Source organism: Mesocricetus auratus, unplaced genomic scaffold (genome assembly GCF_017639785.1).
Source record: "Mesocricetus auratus isolate SY011 unplaced genomic scaffold, BCM_Maur_2.0 Super-Scaffold_100018, whole genome shotgun sequence".
Classification (NCBI taxonomy): Eukaryota; Metazoa; Chordata; class Mammalia; order Rodentia; family Cricetidae; genus Mesocricetus; species Mesocricetus auratus.
In genome coordinates this window covers 21,676,816-21,686,796 of record NW_024429199.1, presented here as the reverse complement: position 1 = coordinate 21,686,796, position 9,981 = coordinate 21,676,816, and the positions used below count along the sequence as shown (strand labels likewise).

The following is a 9,981-nucleotide window of genomic DNA, read 5'->3' as shown; positions in this document are numbered from 1 at the left end:
CTAGTAAAATGGTGGGCTTTCTATTTAGAAGTAGCTCCCTGGTGTTTGGGTTTTACTAAAAAAAACTTGAATTATTCTCCTGGAGAACTAGGTGAACACTTGCTTTTTCTTCCCTTCCAGATACCCCCTCATCTATATCTCCAGCATGAGGAGAGCTGTGTTGTTGAGTGACCCATACCTAATATTGAGACTCCACTTGTTTGTCACAGATGCCACTGAGATGATGTAAGGCAGTTGGGAAGAGGAGAGACATTAAGGTCTTGAATGATGTCTGAAACTACCATGTATCAGCGGTTAAAGGGCCAAATGGAAGGATTCTTGTGTAGAGAATCCATGGGACTTCCTTCAGGCACCATCTTTTGCTATTTGTTTTGATTTCTCTCAGGGTTTCCTCACCCTTAAAGGCATAGTTATGTGAGCTTCCGTAGAGTGATATGATGAGGTGTAGGAATTTTATTTTAAAAACGTCTGCCCCCAAGTAAATAAAGTCACAACAAAAGAAACTCATAATGAGCCTCATGCACTGAGCACATTAAAGAAAAATGTAAGTCCTTGGTACTTTCTGAAGAAATGCCATTAACCAGATCACACAGAAGTCTTCTGATAGTAGCTGGGGCATCCACTGTTCTTTCTCATTTCCCCGTGGTTCTGTTGACCACTGCTCTCTGTGGCTTTTAGAAATTCACGGCGATCTGGCCACGGAGTCATCCCAACAGTCATCTTCGTCTCATTCGCCTGTGTGGGGAAGAACCATACTTGTTTTGGCGATCAGAAATTTGGGACAGTTCTTCATCAACTGAAAAGAAAAATATTGGTTAATTTGTACACACCTGAGTGCTTTGGACCATTCAGAGTCCCTTAGAAGCCACTGGCCAGAATTTCTGACTGGCAGCTCTGTGGGTTACAGAAGACTGGGTCTCTACTGTGGGACCTCACCTCTTCATATTCCTTTTTTAAAAATTACATTGATATCCTATCTGTGTGTATTCATGAACATGGAACAGCACATGTGGAGGTCAGAGAGCTTGAACTAGTCTGTTCTCACCCTCCACCAGCTAGGTTCCAGGAATTGATCTCAGATCATCAATTTGGTGGCAAATACCTTTAATGACTGGGCCATATCTCTGGCCCACCTCAGCCACTTCAAAAGAATGTCCCTTGTTAGGACAGATGGCCACTGTATTAGGGATCATTAGCATGCAAGAATACTATTTCACAGATGTTTAGATTCTCATATTTGGGAAACCTTCATTAAGCATTTGTGTAGGCCAAGAGCTGGGATGTATAGGAATTAGAAAAACATGGTTTCTATCCTTCCTCCTTTCCCAAAATACTTGACTATATGTCATCCTTAGACAAGTCAACTTATTCTCTGTGTTCCCTTTGGACATTAAACTTTGGGCATCTTTTACTGGCAATGCTTTCAACTCTTCAGAGTCTATGAATTCACTAAACTCTTAAAAATATTTAGATAAAAATTGTTCTGCTAAAATATTAAAAGTCTTAAGTGGCATCCTACTTACTCCAATTTACTAAATCCAGTGGCAGTTCCCATTCCCCAGTTTCCTCTCTCAGTAGCATCAGCACAGCTCCTTACCTACCACTCATATCACAGCCTTACTCCTACCTGCTTGCCTTGCATACGGCCTTCTCATTGCTCATCTATCTTCAGCTAGTGTGTCTGTCCATAGCCAAATTCGATTTTAACCTTGAGATCTCTGTGTTCCTGGTACACCAAACAACCCCCTTACACACACACACAGCCACCGACATCACTTACTAATGCCACGCTTATGGAATTGACCTTCACAACACTCTTGGTATCCACATCAAGCTATGCCATCAATCCTTTACCATGCACCTAGGAAACACTTCCTACCTGCTTAGATACTTAGGAAATGCTTCATATGCTCAAATGAGGACATGCCCTGTGATATATGAGCCACAAGATTGAATAAGTAACGTTTGTTCAGCAGTTATGTGCCAGATACACAGTGCTAACTTTGCATGTGCCTAATTCGTGTAGTGACTTAAGTTGCATGCTGACTCTTGTACTGACTTAAGTTTATCTCTTCTTGATTTATGGGTGACCAACCTGGGACACACCATGATAAAGCAGTTCTTCCCAAGACTACAGAAATGGATGGATTCAAGATTTGATACCAGGCAGCCTGACTTTAGAGTCTGTACTTCTAGCTCCTGGGTTACATTGCTTTTCCACATATATGATTTGCTATTTAAAAATTCTGCTTTGAGATGACCTCTGGTTTAGACTATGAACTCATTGAAGTAGTAGTAATTTCTTCCTCACCTGTGTAAGAAGTGCTTTAAATGATGGACAAGGATATACATTGCTGAGCTGAAAGTGTGTGGCCCAAATAAGACACTGAAGGGAGAGAACTAAAAGAACAAACAAAAACCAGAGATCCAGGATGAGAACAAGCTTGGCGAGCTGTAGTGACTCATCTAGCCAGAAATAAGAAATAAGAGAAGTGAAATAACTCACCTCTCTCCAAAAGCAGTTTGCAATTAAGCTATCATATTAATCACAGGAATCTATTAGGGAGGATTGCAGAGAGGAATTAAGTAGGTAGCTTTAAGAAATACTTGAGTTTGTTATGGAAAATTCTGTAAGCAGTTAAGATTTTTCTCTGTTGGGTCATGGGTGAAGAATCTCCCTGGCTTGGGGTGGATATTTATGTGAAAGAAATTGCCATCATTAGATATAGTTTATATTTCTTTTATATTAAAAGATCAACCCACCCAAAGCTCTTGCATACATTCTTCCCTTGTTTACAGATTTCCCACAGTTGCTTTTCAACTTGGTAGTGTGTTTATTTGCCTGGGCCCATTAGCTGATAAGAAACCTGTCTGGTGTTGTGTGGGCTAAGAAAACTAGCTCTGGAGCCAGACAGCCAGGGTTTACATCTTGTCTGGGCCTTCCATGTAAGTCACCTAGGGTGGCTTAATTCTAAGTCAATTTTAGTGACACATATAATGACACAAATGGAGATTCTTTCAGAGTTTATAAACCAGCAGGAATAATAGTAGTTTATCATTTTTCAGGATGGGAATGGTTTGGAACACCTCTGTTGTGGGATATTAGTTGGAGATGTGTTACATTCATTTATACTGTGGAATAGTTGTTTAATGTATTTGCTTAACTCTCTGTTACCTTGCCTATCTAAATCATCCGACTGGTCTAATAAAGAGCTGAACGGCAGCTCTTTTATGCAGAAAGAAAAAACAGGAGGAGAAATCTGGGGAAGAGGGAGGATTGAGAGGAGGACATCAGGGGCCAGCCACAGGAAAGAATGATAATGTAAAATAAAGTAAAAAACCCAGAAGCAAAAAGTAGTTAAAGAGAAATGGGATAATTTAAGTTAGAAAAGCTGGCTGGAAACAAGCCAAACTAAGGCCAGGCAAAGTCTTAAGTAAGTCTCTGAACATTTATTTGGGAGCTGGGGGTAGGTCCCCAAAGAGTTAAAAAAACAAAAAAACAAAAACCCTACACTCTATAGCTGCTCATTTTCCACACTGATGCTGTAGCTGAACCCTGCTGTTCTTGTTTCTGTCTTACAGATGAGGATGCTGAAGTTTTAAATTAAGCTGAGAAGTCACATTCCAGACTCAAATGCTAATAGTAATCCCCTGTAGTCCAGAATTTTAGCAATCTCACTGTCCTGACTCAGGTTACTTTGCTCTTTCCAGAGAACTCAAATCTAGGCATGAAGTTCAGTAAAAGATGCTTTAGTCACATGTGTTTCTCAAGATATTACTTGTCTTTTTTTTTTTAATAATTCGTAGCTATTGAAGGTTACAACCTGATCCAGTGTTAGCTTTCCTTATTTTATATCTAGATGTTTAAGCATTCGACAGATACACTTCAGTAAAGTGGTTACTTTTGATACTATGGGTTCTAGAGCACAGTTTGTTCTTGGCCAGGGTTATGATACTTGGGAAGGTGGGTTGCGCTAGAGGTAGAGATTTTGGAATACTGGAGAGAAATGAAGACCACAGCTTGAACCCTAGGGCCTGAAAAATGTTCATGGCAGTGATGATGGAGGGTTTGGCTATTTCTAGAAAGGTTTAAGACTCATTCCTCTGCCCCAAGAACTGTTTCTCAGGCCAAATGACAGACTAAAGTATGCAGGATGTTAGAGAATTTTCTTTCTTCCTTTGTGAGAAAATTGATGTTCTCTACATACTAATTAAATTTCCATGCAACATTACCTCTCAAGGCTTGAGAAGTAGGGATTAATGTTGAATGATGACATTACCTCCCCTCGCTTCCCATCATATCTAAGAGTGATGCTCTGCTTGACATTAGGATACATGAAGCCCACAAGCTGGTGCTCTGTTTTGAGATACAGGGCTTGGGGGTTCTGTGAACACATCAGTTCATCTGTCAATGTCCTTCTCTTCACAGAAACGAAACAGAAATGATTACACTTGCTGTAGCCCTGAGTAGGAGATTAGCTATGTGACATTTGCCCATACGTTTACAATTTTTAGGTGGATGCTGCTAAATAGATAAAACCGGCAATGTTTTAATTTGGGGCCAAGGGATCTCATTTGTCCCTTAACTGAAGAGATAATAATGCCATACACCCATAGGAAATGACCACAGAAACTACAGTTTTAACAGACCTCCATTGTGTTAAGTAACTGATGCACAGAATTGTTCTACTGAAGTAAATCGTGCTTCCCCTACCTACAGCCTACAGCCTGGAGACACTTCATTGAGAGCCAGCAAAAGAAGGTGACAATGGAGAAGGTGGCTTAGTCCATCACTGGGGGTGTCCCTTGGGTGTTTAGAAGATCCTGCCTGGCGAGAGTTCTCAGCTTTGACATTTTTGAAAAGACTTATAGTAAAAAGTCAGGGTTCAGCCTTGGCTAGGTTCAAGGAGAGCAGTTTAGTGTGGTGGTATCTTTCTTGCACAAATAAAGCTTGATCTGAGGGTCAGAGAATGAAGCACTAGTCTGGAAGGAATCCCCAGCATTTTAGCCTTAACTTGGTCTGAGGCCAAGATCAGAAACATACAGATTTGTGTATCTGATGTTGGATTAATTTTTTTTTCTGACGAAGTTTGTAGCTTTCTAAATCCTCTTAGTCCCAAATGTTTATAGTGAAAGTCTGTCCCACTGCTAGGATAAGCCATAGTACACAATAGTACTGGAATTTGATTTGCAAGCAAAGCTCCCTGAAATTTCACACCCATTGTAAGCTTCTAAAGCTCTAAGCCCAGATGGGGCTTTTAAGGGCAGAACTGTGAGCCAAGTGTTGGTAGTGCACGCTTTTAATCCTAGGGGCAGGTGGATCTCTGTGAGTTCAAGGCTAGCCTGGTCTATAGAGCCAGTTCCAGGACAGCCAAAACTACATAGAGAAACTCTTTCTCAGTCTTTTAGATAAACCCTCCTACTATGTGCTGCCTAGACCATGGGTTAGTCCCACTTGACCTTGGATTTCCTGGTCTTCAGAACTATAAGAAATAAGTTTCATTTCTTAAAAATAAGTCACTCAGTCTGTGCTGTTCAGTCACAAACTTGAGAAAACTGCCTCAAGTAGATTCACAAATACTTGTTGAATGGCTGACAGCTGGTTGCTATCTAGAGGTAGGATGTATGTTTGGAGCAAGCTTTAAACTTGTTTACAGGATATCATTCACAGCCCCGTTATATGAGGCTTCCAGTGTTACTGCCCCCTGGGTTCAATCTTATGCTGCAAAGGGTAAAACATTTTACGAGGGAAGGAGCAGACCGTGCATGAGAAAAATCTAGGAATTCAGACAAGCTCATTAGCATATCATATCACTTGGAGGGGTGACTGGAGAGAGAAGGAAGACTGAGTTATTCTGTTCCCATCACATCCTTCAACATCACTTCCCAGTACTGTTGAGTTACAAATGTTGTTAGAGAGCTTTTATTGTGACTTGATCTCCAGACAGATTAACTAGGTAGGGATGCTCTGAGGGCAGGTGGAGGTCACTATACAACAGTCATAGTGATATGTACACATCTGTCAGTTCTAGACCAAGCATTGTGATCAACAGCAGTGTCCTGGCTATTTTTTCTTTTTGAGTCAGTTTGACACAAACTACTGTCATCTGAGAGAAGGGAATCTCAGTTGAGAAATGCTTCCAGGATTAGTCTATAGGAAACCTGTAGGGCATTTTTTAAATTAGTGATTGATGTTTGAGGGCCCAGCTCATTGTGGACAGTGCCACCCCTGGGCTGGAGGTCCTGGCTTTTATAAGAATGTAGGAGCAAGCCAGTAAGCAACACCCCTCCATGGCCTCTACATCAGCTTATGCCTCCAGATTCCTACCCAGTTTTAGTTCCTGCTGTTCCTTCCCTTAATGGACCGTGATACAGGATATGTAAGCCAGATAAACTCTTTATCTCCATGGTGCTTTTGATCGTGATGTTTCATCATGGCAATGCAACCCCTAACTAAGCAAACACTTTGTATTGGCCCTGCACCAATCCTCAGGGATGCCTGGTCACACTTCTAAACGCAGGTTGGCTTTTCTAGAGCGTTCTAAAGGAGTATGACTGATTTGTTTAGATCTCAGAATTATCTAAATACTTAAAATACTGGGTACTCATTTATGTTTTTCATGTTAATAGATATTTTCCCAGGGATAAGAAAAGAGGTAAAGTCGAGCTGTTTACTTTTTGTAGACTGTCCCAGATAACCAAATGTCCCACAGAATAGTCCAATCATTTATAACTGTTGAGCAGAGGCCACTGGGAGACTGAAATCCAAGAAACTCTTCTGACCTTTTTGCCTTATTTCGTACTTAATGCATTTTTTGAGACACTAGATTTTATCTTGCTAAAGAAACAGCTGGAGATTAAACTTAAGTATGTGAAGAATGTAAAGTGCTTGGCTGACACCCACTCCTATTTCCCAGGGTTAGTGGGAACCAGGGGCATCTGTGACTGGCAGTGGTCACTGCATGACTGTGAAGGGTCTTCCGCGGACAAATGTTTGCACCCCTGGCCAGTGAGTCAATGTGCAAGGCTAAAGAAACCCTGCTGTGAAGGTATGGGAGTCTTGATCTTCAATTCTTTCCTTGTTTTGGAGTTTTTCCAAAGCTTGGGAGTCTTAAACATCTAGGTGCAGAATTTCCAGAAGACTGATCTTGGGGACAGCAAAGGGTGTGACTAACTCCATAAAGAAAAGGATTTGTCGCATAGGTCCATGTAGAACACAGGGACGATCCCTTAGTCACCCTGCATGAGAGCCGTTTGTAAAATTGAGACATAAATGAAAGCCTACAGCAGTGCTTCTCAACCTGTGGGTCACAACACTTTCACAGGGGTCACCTAAAACCATCAGGAAAGCACAGATATTTACATCACCATTCATAACAGTGGCAAAAGTACAGTTATGAAGTAGCAACAAAAATAATGTAATGGTTGGGGTCACCACATCATGAAGAATTGTACTAAAGAGTTGCAGCATTAGGAAGGTTGAGGACCACTGTGCTGGAAGGTTCTCCAGTAGGCACTGATGGGAAGCAGGATTCTATAACTCAATCTATGTTCTCTGTATTCTAAATATCATCTTAGACACAAGTGTCCCTAATTGTTCTGTTGCTGGCACCAGTTGTGATTACTTAGTAGCGTACAGGAAGGTATTGCTTGAACTTGGAAAGTTTTTGTAGAAGAGCAGGGACTTTCCATTTGCTTGTTTTTCAAGACAGGGTTTCTCTGTGTAACCTCGGCTGTTGTGTAACATAATCTGTAGATTGGGCTAGCCTCAAACTCAAGAGATCGGCCTGCCTCTGCCTCCTGAGTGCTGGGATTAAAGGCATGTGTTTTAAAACAGGGTCTCACACTGTAGTGCAGGCTTAACTCAAATTTAAGGAAACCTCCTGCCTCAGTTTCCTGAGTGCTAGAATTACAGCTGTGTACAACCATGGCCTGCTTTCAAATTTGTGTTTTTAGTAGCTTAGTATGAAACCATCCAAATTAAGAAGGAGGTTGATTTTTAGTGTTGTTACTAAAATGAGTGTTAACCTTTATGGCATCTAATATTTACTGAAAGCCAAATCAACATGGAACCTCTTAAAACACAGTCTAGCTCCTTTAAATTCTGTTACCCAAGCTCAATCCAGGAGCCACATGCCCATGGCAGATCACCTTAAGCTTCTGAATATATTTTACCTTTTTTTTTTTTTTTAGATAGGGTTTCTCTGTATGGTCTTGGAGGCTGTCCTGGAACTCGCTGTGTAGACCAGGCTGGCCTCGAACTCACAGAGATCCACCCTGCCTCTGCCTCCCGAGTACTGGGATTAAAGGCGTGTGCCACCAATGCCAAGATTATTTTTTTTTGTACAGCAATACTATAGTTTTATGGGAAGTTTTTGCTCTAGTCCAGTATCTAGTGTTTTGCATTGGCTAAACACTGACCACAAAATGCTTGGAACATTTCTTATGTAGAAGTTTAGTGGCTGAGGATATTGTGTGCATATGTAAATGACCATGTGTGTATGTGGTGTGTATGTGTATATATGTGTGTACATATATATACTTATTTATGCACACATATTGTGTGTATATATGCATATACATTCGTGTATATGTACATATACATCATGTATCATTTATATGCATATATAAAATGCATATGTATATATCATATATATGTATATATGCATACACACACACACACACATGCAGAGCCATGCAGATGGGTGTGTATGTACTGTGAGACTGTGTTGACCTGCTCTGTGTCTCATTTCATGGTTAATACATCTCTGAGGTTGTGAAAGTTTATCTTGTCAATGAAGCAGCAGAAGTGAGAGGCAAGAATGATACAATGGACTCAAGTTCCCGGGTGTGACATCCAAATCCTTTAACTTCTCCCAATGGCACTCAGTTTCAGTGAGAACCCAGCGTATATGTGACTGACAGTAGTCCTTACAAGATCTATGGCATACATACACACCAGTGACATAGGAGAGGCAGACCATGAACAGCTTAATGCTTATGAATCTGTTGCCTTGGGACAAAGAAGCAACCCTATGTCCAATTTGCTGACTTGCTGTTGTGTGTCTACCAGGAACTACAGAGAAGTCCCTATAGCAAGTGGTCAAACACTACATGCCTCATCACCCATGGAGTTGAAAGTATCAAACTTTGTCCAGTTCATCGAGGCTCTTAAGGAAGGTCTGGGGGAGAAATATCTGACAATCAAAAAGCTAGGTTTCCCTGGTTTCCTGGAACTTTGGTGTGTTTTAAGAATGAGTCCTTCCTTGCGAGGCTTCACACTCACCTGCCATCAGCTTGATCCTGAAGTAGGCAATCAGGAGGAAAAGCAGCAAAGTCACGGGCAGGAAGATCCCCAGGACTAGGAACGGGCCTGGGAGCTCTTGCAAGAAGGTTGACAGCACGGAGCTCATGGCCCCCTACAGCCGGGGCTGGCACAGGGATCCTGGCTTAGGACAGGCCACCGTCTCTGGTCTGTGGTAGTCCTCTCCTGCCCTTCTGGCCTTTGCTCGGCACTTCTCCATGGAATTCGTAGTGGACTTTGCTCTGGTTTATTAGTGGGGTGAATTCTGGAGCTTTGTTTTCAGGTTACTCTGTAACTCGGCTCCAGGGTGCAGGAGCACTGAAGAGTAAGTCTCCCAACCTGCCCCTGAGATGGGTATTTCCTGACAGGAGTTGGGATGCCCCTGCTGAGTGAGATTAAGTATCTGACTTCAGTAAATCTTCTTACTATGTGCTCCTCCTATATAGTCCCAGACCCAGAAAGAACTCCATTTCCTAAATTTCAGAGCTAAATCTGACTTCATAGTCAGGCTAATGTACACAGTGAATGTAACAAACACTGAGAAAGGAAAAACATACTTCCCACATGTGAAAACTTCCCAGTTGGTTCTACTTCCAGTACCTTTCTGGAAGGTGCATTGATTTATTCATTCATTTAACAACCATTAATTCCACCTGAACCCAACCTTTGATCTGGAA

The 9,981-nt window shown here is 41.6% G+C and overlaps 1 protein-coding gene across 2 annotated transcripts; it reads right to left on the bottom strand.

The window, feature by feature from the left end:
* Positions 1-435: 435 nt before the first annotated feature.
* On the bottom strand, positions 436-9,519 carry Smlr1 (small leucine rich protein 1). 2 transcript variants are annotated; one of them, XR_001197713.3, is made up of 2 exons: positions 9,287-9,425; positions 436-735 (listed from the first exon to the last, which is right to left on the bottom strand). XR_001197713.3 is itself a non-coding variant. In XM_005065794.4 (2 exons), the coding sequence occupies exons 1-2, from the start codon at positions 9,411-9,413 to the stop codon at positions 717-719; spliced, it is 207 nt and encodes a 68-aa protein (XP_005065851.1). In that variant the 5' UTR covers positions 9,414-9,519; the 3' UTR covers positions 436-716. The 2 variants fall into 2 exon arrangements, 1 of the variants encoding a protein (XP_005065851.1); XM_005065794.4 differs by having other exon boundaries at positions 436-796; positions 9,287-9,519.
* Positions 9,520-9,981: the final 462 nt, after the last annotated feature.

Bases quoted from the DNA above. Each gene is read 5' to 3' on its own strand.
- Smlr1 (XM_005065794.4), bottom strand. From the start codon at position 9,413: ATGAGCTCCGTGCTGTCAACCTTCTTGCAAGAGCTCCCAGGCCCGTTC. The intron at 797-9,286 runs GTGAGTGTGAAG...TTTTCTTTTCAG, and splicing joins CAGGATCAAGCTGATGGCAG to TTGATGAAGAACTGTCCCAA.